General features: G+C 37.2%; 1 protein-coding gene across 4 annotated transcripts in view; it reads right to left on the reverse strand.

Moving 5' to 3' along the window:
• Stxbp5 (syntaxin binding protein 5) overlaps positions 1-13,903 on the reverse strand; it is a 144,687-nt gene that overhangs the window by 60,455 nt on the left and 70,329 nt on the right. For all 4 annotated transcript variants that reach the window (XM_055608057.1, XM_055608056.1, XM_055608055.1 and 1 more), the window contains exons 9-11: positions 11,456-11,534; positions 1,247-1,401; positions 109-181 (exon numbers count right to left, since the gene is read on the reverse strand). In XM_055608057.1, coding sequence (XP_055464032.1) covers positions 109-181; positions 1,247-1,401; positions 11,456-11,534 — 307 coding nt within the window. The remainder of the gene's footprint in view (positions 1-108; positions 182-1,246; positions 1,402-11,455; positions 11,535-13,903) is intronic.

Here is a 13,903-nt window from a genome sequence, read left to right on the forward strand (position 1 = left end):
AAGAGATCATGGATACAAATGTAAAGTTTTCAGAGGCATGTAATAACTAGAACCACACTAAAAGAGATCTCGTACATAGAAATGGAGTTGCCCACCCAGAGTCCTTACCCATTCTGTGCAAGGTCTATCAGCACTAAATCCTTTTCCAGGAGAACCACCACAGCATACGGTTCCTGAAAATCTGGAACATGAGAACACTGCATGAAGAGTTGCTTTACAGACTCAAGATAATGGACATCCCCTATTCCCTTTCGTCATTCCACTTTCTTGTTTGGCATTCTGATGAGAAGGCCAGGACAGTTCATATAATTTGCATTCTTGGATGAGATAATGTACAAAATAATCCATTCAAAATTCTTACATATTTATTAAAAAGAGCAAGACAAGAACCACAAAGAAACTTTTGTGATATTACATATTTTAGGGATTGGCAAAGACATCAAAGCCATAATTTAATCCTGACTGATTATCATCATGGAATCTCAGAATAAATTGATAGAGTTCTCTTATTTTTTGTCATGTTAATACATGCCTGTTAGTAACTACAAATGCAATACATCTTTAAATGTCAAAGAGATCCAAGTGGAGAGAAAAGATAAACATTTAAGTTTAATCTCTGTGTTAACTTGTCTCTGATACAATGCCCTTAAGTGCCTTAGCAGGATCAGTCTAGATGCTGTCCCGAAGGAATCTTTCAGAAATGAGTAACAATCAAGTTGGTAAACTAAACAAAGCAGCTATTCTTTGAATGGCTGGCCCTAAGCTTATCAGATGAAGAAGGCCTTCAGGATACAAAGACAACTCTTCTGACAAAGACAGAATTCTCTATGAGGTTTAAACCCAGGACTGGTTCCTGAGATTCCCCCATGTAGATTTCAGAACCATTACTTGAGCTCATTTTGGACTTTTTAGACTGTTAATCCTGTAATCCTTTATATACATACATACCTATACTGGCTCTGCTTCTCCGGAGAAATTTAGATAAGCGGATATACTGCTGTTTTACAGAATTTCAATAACTCAATATGGGGAGTGTCTGTCTTTGAAAGGTAGTTAATATTAATGTACAATACAGAAGAGATAAAATATACTGAAAAACAAAATAAAACAAAAATCAAACAGCAGCTGAAATAAAATCAGCCTCTTCTGAAGGCAGAAACTCTTCCCCTGAAGCACTACTGAATGAACTACTGAAGATGGCGTATGTCTGTTTTGAATAGTAATGTTTACGGAGAGCGAGCCTTACCGTTTGGGTATGGTGTTTCACAAAGTGTGAGAAAGTCAACAATTGAATAGTCCATTTCCAGCACTGCTGTGCTTTTCCCATGCATCACTGTTAAACATGGTCTTCTTCCCACAGTATCATATGACAAGCCTCCTGACAAAATAATGAAAGGTTCCCTGGAAATAAAAACATAGTATGATTACAAATATTAGACACTATTTTTTTCTGCTGTACTGTATGGCTATTTAGTGACAGTATCCTCTAAAAATTTACATATCACATTATAGAAGAATTGTGTGTGGAATTTTTATTTTTATTTCTTTTAAAATATTCTTATTTTTTCTTTTTATTTATTACTATTTTCATCTTATTACTATTTATTTATTACTATTTTTTCATTTATTACTATTTATTCACTTTGTATCCCAGCTGTAGACCCCTCCGTCTTCTCCTCCCAATTCCAGCCTCCCTCCCTCTTCTCCCCGTATGCCCCTCCCCTAACTCACTGATAGGGGAGGTCCTCTTCCCCTTCTACTTGACCCTAGCCTATCAAGTTTCATCAGGACTGGCTGCATTGTCTTCTTCTGTGGCCTGGCAAGGCTGCTCCCCCCAGGGGTAGGCGATCAGAGGGCCTGTCACTGAGTTCATGTCAGAGACAGCCCCTGTTCCCCTTACTAAGGACCCACTTGGAGAAGGAACTGCCATGGCCTACACCTGAGTTTCTGTTTGTTTGTTTGTTTTTTGTTCTGTTGGTGTCCTTGTGGAGCTCCTGTCCCTTCCAGGTCTTTCTATGTATGTGGAATTTTTAATTTTTCAGCAAGCAAAGATAGTTTGCTGAAAATTAAACTACAATAAAAATGAGTCACATTTGACTCTTAGACCTCTTCTTGGTCCTTATTTTATTTTTATTTTACTTCCTGTGGAGAATCAACATAAAAGTTTCTGAGTGGCTTCTACTTTAGTCCTAACAAGGCTCCTCAACAAACATTTCCAAGAAAAACCTCACAGCTTCAAATAGCTATGGATAGCTATGGTTTGTAACACACTGACATTTTAAGGATATACCAAGAACTGTACTAGGTATAAACCACTTGTGACAACTGGGAAAGAGTCACTCAAAAATTTTTCCACAGGCCTTAGTGTTTTACAAGAAATCTCCTAGATAAACTCTGAGGTCTTAGCTTTCATCACACACCCTATGAGCTTCCAGCTTGCCTTTTTAATCCTTATGTTTCCAGTAAACAACACTACATCTTCCCTTGCTCCCCATATTCATCATGATGAAAACTATATGATTTATCTAGACATATGTTTTAAAAGCTGCTCCTAACTATACTATCATATATCACAGTATGGGTATCGTTCTTTGTATGAAGTTATTTAACATGTGGCATGCAAATCATTAAAAATTATCTATATTTATTTTCAATCTCTTCATTTAAAGTTTAAACATTCTTTTCTAAAAGATTTTATTTTATTTTCAATTAAAGGTATAAACGTGGGAATGTGCACATTAGTGCAGGTGCTGGAGGTGGCCAGAGAAGATGTCTGGGTTTGCTGGAGCTGGCGTGACAGGAAGTTGTGAGCTTCCTCACGTGGGTGATGGGTATGCTCTCTTAACTGTTAAACTGCATCTCCATCCCTAATTTATGGTTTAGTTTTAAAGAAAAACAAATGTTTACATTAAGGCCAATATATTTATTTTTCATGATATCCTCCTATTTTTTTCATATCTGTGGAACATTTCAGTCTCCAAATTCAGCAGAAGTGGCATGCGAAGGCATCAATGGCGACAAGGCCAGATCTTGGTGTTCAAGTACCAACATTCCCATCTTTGCTCTGATTTCCTGTGAGCTGGATTCCACATCCAGGAAATGGAGACATACAGAAGTACCTGATCCTCAGACCATGTTGTAACCAAGCAGTGCCTGGTCCACAGACCACCCTAAGTAAGAGTTACCCATTATAACTGTTGATGGCATCAAATCATCACAATTGCACATGGTTAAACTTCCCTATGGAGCATGCACCAAAATACACACATAAATTAATACATAATACAAAAGTGAAAATTAAAAATTCAAATTATTTTATATAGAACGTGAATAAATTTCACTAAGGTTTAGTTAATTAGATTTGGAGCTAGATAACTTGTAAGTAAATATAGTATTGGGGCAAATAATGAAATTTTTTTCTTACTTGGACATCTTATTTAGACTATAGAAAATGTGGGAGAATAAAAAGTATATATGTTTCTATATGTAATAATTTTGTGCAGATACACCATCATGCATCCTACATTTCTCATTTGCTTTATTTTCTACAGTATATATGATTAAAAACTAATTTATTTTGCCATTGTTTGTCTCATCAAAATATAATTTCCGTGAAGCCTTTTTTTTTTTAAATCTATGTTGTTCATTGCTCTATGTAAAACAGTGCCCATCATACTAGGAAGTTATACTATGTTTCAAGTGAATTAACAAAATATATGTTTCATTAAAAACTTTTACCTATTTATATTCATCATTAATGTGATTTAGTATTATTTTTCTGGTCACACTCCAAAAATCAAATTTCGAATTTCAAAAATTTAGCCTAGTAAAATCACACTCCTACAGCTAAACTCTAATCATTATATATTATAAACGCAGTGAGCAGATATTATTTAATTTTCCTGTACTCATCACATACAATGAATAAAAACTTTCTACTTTGCCTTTACTATAACATACAACTCAATCTAAAAAGAGCTTACTGGCGAGTAAACATCTGTTAAATATTTATAGAGTAGGATCCCTGGGTAGTGTTTTTGAGTGGTATTTCAAGAATTGTTTTAAGTATTTTTTATTTAAATACAACCAATTTAAAGCAAACAATGATGCCAGCACCAGAGTTTGAGCAGATAACAGCAGGGCAACACTACCATGTCCAAACCCATCCCTGAAGATAAGTTTAGCTAAATGATCAGTTCACACAGTCTTAACTAACACTATGGCAATCAGTCGGGATTATCCTCATAAGACAATCTTTTTGTTCTGTGGCTTTGCAAAATCGGTTTCTTTTCTTAAAGTAGAAGGGAAATGATGTGAAGTTAAACAAAGAGTTTGAAAGGAATGCCAAATGATTAGTCACCAAGTAGTTTTCTATTTCATAGTAAGTTTGCTAAACCTAAAGACAATAATGCCTTTTCATATGCTGCAAGATGTTTCTCTACCTTTAGTTGGGCTACCTGGAAACATGCACCTAAAAAAACATGTGAAACTCCAATTAAGTTCATTATACCCAAAGCTTAGCAGAAGATATTAGCCCTCTCCTGGAATAAAGTAGTCATGTACGATGTTAGATTTCAAGGAGTTAACTCAACATAGCAAAAATTGTAAACTTTCAAAGCTGTATACCTGACATCTGGACTTCTACAAGGTGCTAGTGATTATTTTTAGGCAATCTATGAATTATGGAAGTGAGGATTTGATCTTTTTTCAACAAAAAGACTAGCTGTTCTGATGTTATGAGTTCTAGACGTGACTTAATGTTATTCTATAACTTTGAGGGGAATGGTCGTATGATCTCTGCTAATAGCACTGGATGTCAACCAGACCCTCCTTTGGAAGATACCTAAGTCAGGGAGGTGTTCCTTTGCAAGTTTCCTAGTTTGACTGGCTTTATTTAAGACTAAGCACATCATTCAGCACATGCTCTCTTCACCTTATGAACCTCTCCCCCCAGGCAGGGGACAGCTTCAGGTCATACTGTGCTCTCATAAAAATCTTTCCCCACTAAAAGAACCAACCTTTTCTATCCAGAAAGCTACACATAGTGATTTACCCAATACAGTTCCATGATTACATCTATTCTCTGACTCAAACATTTTAAACTATTTGTGCTTTGGGGAACAAACAAGGGCTCTAACAGCTAGTCTAGCCACACAGATAACTTACTGGGGCACATACTATGAAGAAATGAGTAACTGGTTGCAATAGTAAGGCCAAGCCACTAACGTGATGACAGATGAAGTGACACCAGAATGAAGAGAAGCTAGCTGCTCTGCGTACTCCATTAGTGGGGTGAATTTCTGTCCATCAGAAATAACTAATGCTGGGAACAAGTATCAGAGGTTAAGAACACTGGCTACTCTTCCAGGGAACCTGGGTTCAGTTCTTTCCACCCACATGGCAACTTAAAACCATCAGTTATTTCAGTTCCGGGAGACCCAGCACTTTCTAGCCTCTGCAGACAAGCATGCACATAAGCATGCATACTTACACACACACAGAAAACACTCACACACAAATACAAACAAAAATAACTAAGTATTGCAAAGACCCTAAGTCAGGAAGCACCTTTGTCTGAGGAAATAAAGCACCCAACAACATTCAAGGTGTTCATGATAATAGCTTTGAATCCTGAAAACATGCTGTGTACTCCACTAGGGTCTATGGAATTAGCCACCACCTTTCCAAATCACAATTCCTTCATTTGTAGCCTCTATATAATACTTAGAAAGTTATTCACTTTTCTTTTTTCTTTCTTTTTTTTTTTTTTAAATTTATTTATACACTATCTGGCCTGCATGTGTGCCCACAGGCCAGAAGAGGGCACCAGATCACATTACAGATGGGTATGAACCACCATGTGGTTGCTAAGAACTGAACTTCTTGTGCCCTCCCTGCTCCACTGCCTTATCCTCTTTCTTATTTGGATGATCCTACTTCCCCTTTGCACTTTGAAGCTGCTGTCTCATGTGCAAAACCAGCATTTGGAAACTGGATTTAAAGGGCCCTGAGCTGAGAAGGAGTCATTCTTTCCAATATTCAAGCAGCATCTGATCCATGTTAGTACTGGTTAAACGTATAGTTTAATAAGTGTCCATTTTGAAAAAAAACTGTAAGCAATATAATTTTCCAAATGGGTTTGCATATTAATAGAGTTAATATGTGATAATAAATTTAACAGTAATAAAGAAAAAAAAACAGATAACGAGGTAGGATTCAAAGTGTGTGGTGAGCGGTATATACTCACTTATATAGACCTATAAGATATGACAAACATAATGAAATCTATACACCTAAAAAAGATTATCAAGAGAGCGGACATGGGGTAAGATGATCAATCCTCGTTTAGAAAGACAGATGGGATGTGCACTGAACGTATGACAGGAGTCTACTGAGCGCATCTGAAAGACTCTAACTAGCAGGGTTTTCAAAGCAGATACAAAGACTCATGACCAAACCTTCGGCAGAGTACAGGGAATCATATGAAAGAAGGGGAGTTAGTATGATGGGGAAAGGATAGGAGCTCCACAAGGACCAAATATATCTGGGCACAGGGTCCTCTCAGAGACTGTCATTCAACCAAGGACCATGTATGGATATAACCTAGAACCTCTGCTCAGATGTAGCCTGTGGTAGCTCAGTAACCAATTGGTTTCCCATAGTGAGGGGAACAAGGACTATTTCTAACAGGAACTCAAGGACTGGCTCTTTGACCTCCCACCCCCCAAGGGAGGAGCAGTCCTGTTAGGCCACAAAGGAGGGCTTTGCAGCCAGTCCTGAAGATACCTGATAAAACAGGATTGGATGAATGGGGAGGAGGTCCCCCCTATCAGTGGACTTGGAAAGGGGCAGGGTGGAGATGAGGGAGGGAGGGTGGGATTAGGAGGGAATGAGGGATCGGGACACGGCTGGGATACAGAGTTAATAAAATGTAACTGATAAGAAAAAAAATAAAATTAAAAAAACAAAAAACAAACAAACAAACAAACCCAAAGTGTGTGGTGAGGGTAGAAATGTTAGCATGTGGGTTTGAAGACCATGCTTTATGTATTTAATGCTCTTAGTTTGCAGATAGTGCCCCAGAAGAGGACACTTTTGGCTGCATTAAGCTTGTGGGGAAGGAGAGATGATGGGTGTAGCATCTTCCCCCTCTGCAGACACCACAGTTTAAAGCTAAGTTCTCACCGTGCCACCATGAATAGCACAGTCTTTATCATGGAAGTCATTTTCTCAGTTTGCCTCCCTGCCCCCACTTTTGCTTCGCTTTTGTTCAGTAATTATTTTTAACTTTTTAATTTCTTTTCCTTCAAAGGGGAGGATGGTGTGTAAAGAGAAAAAAGTCCATCATTCCTGCCGAAAAGAAAAGAAAAGAAAAGAAAAGAGAAAAAAGAAAAAAGAAAATGTAGCACTCGAAATTGATAGAAGCCTGGGAAAAAACCCAGTCTTGGGCATATTTTGCATAGCTAATAAATGAAGTATTCTAATGTCAAAAACAAAAAAACAAAAACAAAAACACCAAACCCAGAGCTATCAATCTAGAAGACAGTTTTCTAGCGATGTATCAGAAAATAAGCTTGCAGACCCCCTCCCCCGAAATTAGTAATTAATAGAAGCCAGCCGACAGCTGATGACATCACCCTGTAAGCAGAAAGCATCCTAACACATAAGCAGAGTAGCAGGACTTAAGCAAAGTGGCAATTGAAGGCTTCAATGCCTTATACTAATTCACAGGTTTGCTATCTCTGCCTTATACTAATTCACAAGTTTGCTATCTCCTTATCATGAGCCCACTAATATGTGGAGCTTTCTTCATGACTCAGCACATAAGCGTTGGAAGTGAGCCAAGTACTGCGAACCCATGCTGCTGACCCTTAAATGTGCAGTGTGCTCAGCTATGTCCTATCCTACTTTACCAATTAAAAGCTAATGCTCACAACCAACACAATTATTTTCACAGCCTATAAATGACTGTGTTATCTGATGTCTAAAAATAGTCTTTAATCATTGCAGCAAATCATAGTGTTTCTCAGCAGAGGTGATTTTCAATTTAGGGACAAAAATAATAGGTTCTTGAGTTATAAAATCAGTGAGGCTTGCCACTTGTTCTTCTATTTTGGGGAAAACAAAATAAAGGAAGCGCTGCAGTTTGGATGCCTGTCAGAAGTCATCAAATGTTGCTTGAAGACGGGTGTGTGCAGCAGCTGTGGGAAGAACATGTAACATTCTCATATATGCTTTCTAACAAGTTTATGAAGTAGCTCCTATTATGGTTCCTATCTCTTCAAGATGATGAAGTGGGCACAGAAAGCTTGGCTGTACCCTGAATGACACTGAGAACACCCGAGCAAGGATGTGGACCCGACGCTCTGCTTTACACACTTTGTAACCTCTGATGGTGGACGGGTAGTCACCACAGAACTCTCCTCCTCTTCTTTTTCTCAAAGGACCTTCAGCAGATCTGACAGCATTTAACTCCTGGCTTTTTAAGATTAAAAAGGAAAAGGGATCTTTGTGTCTGTGTATGTGTGAAAGTGTGCCACACATGTGCAATGTCCCTGAGGCCAAAAGATGATTTTAGGCCCCCTGGAGCTGGAATTACAGGAGGTTATGAGCCAACATCTAACACACACGAGTGCTGGGAGCTGAACCAAAATCCTATGGAAGGCCTGAAGGTGGTCTCAGCTGCTAAGCCATCCTTCTAGCTCCTACTTCTTGCTTTTACTACTGACTGTTTAATGAATTCATAGCATATTTTAAATAAACTACTAGTGAAATAAATTATTTCTTTATTTGCACTGTCACTAACTTCATTCCACTAAAAGACTCTATGCTTTCCAGATCTTCAAGAGTCCACATAGAACTATACTTTATCTATACCTACCCATACCTGTATACCCATACCCGTACCTGAATATAATTACCCATACCTGTATACCCATACCTGTACCTGAATATAGTTACCCATACCTGTATATACCTACCCCTACCTGATTTTACCCATATTTATACTCCTCACATTCAGAACATTAGCTAGGATCTGGACAAACAGAACTGGGGCTGTAGCTCAGCTGCTAGAACATAGTATGCATAAGGCCCTAGATTCCACCCCTGACACCAGGGTGTAGGGTACATAGGACTTTAATGTGTGACAGCTGCATTTCACACCTCATGCTTTCATCAAGTTTAACTGAAAAGCATATATGTGTCAATAAATATAATTGCATTTATAAGTCTTATAACAGAAAACTGCTTCTCTCAAGAGCATGTTTTTGGAGAATCAAAGCTCACTGAGGACACTAATATTCCAAAGGAAGAAACATTTATGCTGACCTAGAGGGAAAAGACAAGGGTCTTTACTCCGACAATGACTTCCAGGCAAAGAGAAGAAAATATACAAGACTCCTGCCTGCGTGATGGCAGTTCCTCTCTAAGATCTCATAAGTTGCCAATAAAACATGAAACAGCAGGTGGGCAGGGGTACTTAGACCTAATCAAAGAAGAAAGCTATGGAGCAAAGAAAAATGAAGTCTTATTTAATTTGTTGAATTCCCTATTCCAGGGGAGGGAGGGAGGGAAAGAAGGAGGGAGGGAGGGAGGGAAGGTAGGAGGGAAGAAGGAAGAAGTTTGAGGTACAATTAAAAGTTGGTCTACTGATCACATCAGATAGTTCATACAAAAGCCTGCCAAAGTGATACAACATCTTAAAGTTTCAAATCTGTAACATGAAATCAGTGCTGCCACACTGAGTAAACAGGCCTGCAGCAGAAGCTCTGCCCTGAGAGAAGTATCAGGAGTGAAGAAGACAGTGACCTTGGCTTCCCCTTTGTTTACACTGTTTAAAGAACTCACCCAAAGATGCATATGCACACAGACTTTTTTTCTGGCTTGTCTTCTTTTGTAACTTCTGTTATTCTTTTTTTTTCCTATTGTAATTATTTTGTAATAGGGTAATATAACAAATAATAATTAATTGGTGGCTGAGGGCTTCCTAATGCAAAACGGTTTCTTACCCACTTGTAGTTTATTAATAAGGTAATGTGTGAATTGAGTGCATACGTGAGCAATGCACTAAAGTCATCGCACCCATTGTACATGTATGTAAAAATGACATCTAAGCACAAAGAAAGCAAATAATTCTGTTGCCAACTATCATACAGTGAGGACTTCCAAGGTCAACTAAACAGATACTCTGCTTCTTGGACTTGAACCAATTATCTGTCTCTGAATCAATTTTTTTTTTCATTTTTTAAACTTTTTGAAAATATTTTTTATTAATTACAGTTTATTTACTTTGTATCCACCCTGTAGCTCCCTAGCCTCTCCCCTCTTAATCCCACCCTCTTTTCCCCTTCTCTACCCATGTCCCTCCCTAAGCCTACTGATAGGGGAGGTCCTCCTCTCCTTCCTTCTGATCCTAGTCTATCAGCTCTGAATCAATTCTAATAGAGTATTCCTACTGGGAAGGCTAGGAATGAGGAAGAAATAACTAAGAGCAATCTATCTTTTTCTTTTCTTTTCCTTTTTAATGTCCATGGCCTTTTCTCAAAAGAGGTCACAGAGCAGAAGGCAGTTCAAACACCCATGTTTATAAACTGGAATGTGTAAATGAACCAGTGGCATCAGGGTTTCCTGCAGATTACATCAAAACTGACTTCTGGCCCTCACTGAACAGTTTCTGACTCAGTACATGAATGGATGGAGGAACAAGTCCTCAGCCAAGCCTGTTGTTTATCCTATCAGAGCCCTGATCTGAGAACTGTACTATCCAAGACACATCCGCTCTCTTTAGCTACCTTGAATAAAGACACCTAACAATAACTAGGATGGAAATAAAAATACCTTTGGAAGAAAAAGACATGCAGAAATAAAAAAATACTTTAAAAGTGTTATAAATCTACATATATAAATATACATATTAGATTTATACATTAAATACAGCATTTCACACATAAACTCAAGGCATTTATAAAGTGGGAACCAGCTAATTCTTGCACCTATTTCATATGAGTACCAGTGCTGGAATATAATTAACAAACTTTTTTACCTAGTAAGTTGAATTATTCTCTATAATTGTCAAACATTCTTATGAAATTTAATTTCTGAATATATGACTCTTAGTTAACATACATAGGATAGAATATAGTTTAATCATTTCCCTTCATCACTTTTTCCACACTTTTCACAAAAGCAAATAAATATTACTGTTTCCAAGGAACAACATAATATATATTATGTTTGGCATGAAAAAAATACTTTCTGACATGGAGAAATAAAATGCTATAATCAGAAGAACCATGGGGAGTTTATCCTAACTGCATTTTATTAACTGATGAAAGCATAAAAGTTAAGATCTGGCTAGAATATTCTGCAGCAGTGCTTCCAATTTAACTGTGTTAGCTTCCAGTGCTTCTTGCATCACCCTGAAACAATGAACATGGCAATGAAGAAATCTTACCCAGATCTAGTTGTTTTGAACTCCACCTTGAGGATAGGCTTGCATGGCTCTGGTTTCTTCCCATCCTTTAACTGTTTTCCTACAATATATTATCCTGCATTAAATTCTATATTACCCTAAGTTCATACACTGATAATTTATACAGTGAAAATAAAATATAAGGATACACACCATTAGGCAAAGTAATAATTAATTTTACATATGCATAATTATTAAGATGAAGATAAAATATAAAACCCACCAAGGAATGTTTAAAACAAAATTTAAAAATATTTACCACAAAATAAGGCATTTTGTAATGATGAATTAAATTATTATGTGAAATACTGACAAAAAAAGCAAATAAACTGAATAACCTAACATTTATGTGATTAAATCCTAGCAAGAGAAACTGGTAGTCCTCCCAAATGTGAACTGTTCTTACTAGATAAGCAAAGTAGCAATTCAACTTGCTTAGTGAATAAACATCTTAAAAGAGTACAATTTCAAAAAAATAAATTTCTATCACATTTTTACCCAAGTACCACAGGCTGCAAAATTAAATTGTTAATAAATTAATTGACATTTTAAGGAAATCCCAAGTACTTATTATAACAAAATGATTATAAATCAAAAATTGATATAAACAGTTTTCGTTATTTAAAAAATATTATTTGCTATTGACTTTTGGAGGTTCACGACAGAAACATGAAAGTCAAAGAAAAAGAAAAGAAAACATATCTTTTTTTTTTTTTTTAAATAAGAAAGGTTAATTTTCTCACATCATTACATTTCTTCTGGCAAATCATAGAAATTGGAAATGGACCGAAGGACCCTAAACTCCCATCCCAAGCACTCTATGTCCTCTTTCACAACTTGAGCTTTGTGCCATATCCCCTACCACATTCTATCCTTCACGCTCACTCATTCATGCAGTTCAGAAACTGTGTGTATGTGTCTGTGTGTGTATCTGTACACACTTAAAAATATTTCCCATTCAAACACTGTCTGGCATATACTGGGTCCCCAGTAAATGCTTAACAAATGAGTCCTGGCTACTTCTTTTGGATAACTTCTGAGGTAAAGGACATTTGGCTTACATGGTTTTCCAATGATCTGTGACCTAATATGCTTCTATCAGCAGTCTAACAGATTATCCTGCTGAGGGCCAATACATCAGGGAGACTTACAAATAACATATACTTAACTACCAGGGCACTAAAATGTATGGAACAAAAGTTGAACCAAAGAAGGCAAAAAATACCAGACAGTTCAATAATAATAATTAAGGACTTCAATACCTCAATTTCTAGAGATAGAAAGTCTTGTGGATAAGTGAACTGAAAACCAACAAAACAACAGAAGCTTCTAACACTCCTAACAAAACAGAATATATATTCTTCTCAAGCACATATAAAACATTTTCAAAGCAGATCTCATTAGGCTAAAAAAGAAATCTTAATAATATTAAAGAATAAATATCCTTTAAAGGATAAAGATAAAATATCTAACCAATGAAGTTAAAAATCAGAAGCAAGAAAAAAAATGATGGAAATACTAAAGATTAAGGAACACATTAGTAAATAACCAGAATTAAAGAAATCCACATGACATTTTGATATGAAACAACAAAACTGGCCATTAGCCAAACTAAGAAAGGGGCGAAGATCAAACCAGGGAAAGAGAGAGTTACAAAATAGCACAGCTGGAGCGCTAGCTCAGAGGTGAAGAACATGCACTATTCTTGCAAAGGATTTGAACTCGGCTTCCACCACTCATGTTGAGCTGCAACTCCAGCCTTAGAGGGTCCTCTCTGACCTCTGCATGCACTGCATTTCATATGCAAACACACACACACACACACACACACACACACACACACACACACACACACTTAAAAATAAAAATGTAAATGTCCTAGGAAGCTAAGTACTGAAACTAACTCAAGAAGAAACAATCTAGATTCTAGAACAAATAAAGAGATCTAAAAATTAAAAAGCAGAAACTGAGTCTTAGCACTTAGCTCAGAGGCAAGTACAACATTCTGGGTTCAAACCTCAGAACCTCTCAAAATAAATAAACAAATAAAATCACTAATAAAGAAAAGTCCAGGTTCAGATGGCTTCTCTGTTCACTTATGAAGGATAATCTTTCTGGAAAACAGTTGAGGAATATTTATTAGAAACAGAAATAAATAAAACTCTTCAGCTTGGACTGATTCAAAGGGAACGTGTACAAGGAAGAACCGCAGCAGCATCATGGCAGGCCTCTGTGGAGGTCAGAAGAGGGTGTCAGTTCCCCTGGAGCTGGAGTCATGGTGTTTGTGGCCTGCTTGACATGGGTGCTGGGAACTAAACCTGGGTCCTCTGAGTGCCAAGTGTTTTTCACTGAGTGGGCTTTCCAGTCCCTCACAGCTTACAACATTTAGAGGCCATTATTGCATTTACTGAGCTTTGAGCTTTTCTGAAA

The sequence above is a fragment of the Psammomys obesus genome, unplaced genomic scaffold (genome assembly GCF_907164565.1).
Source record: "Psammomys obesus unplaced genomic scaffold, mPsaObe1.curated_primary_1811, whole genome shotgun sequence".
Lineage (NCBI taxonomy): Eukaryota > Metazoa > Chordata > Mammalia > Rodentia > Muridae > Psammomys > Psammomys obesus.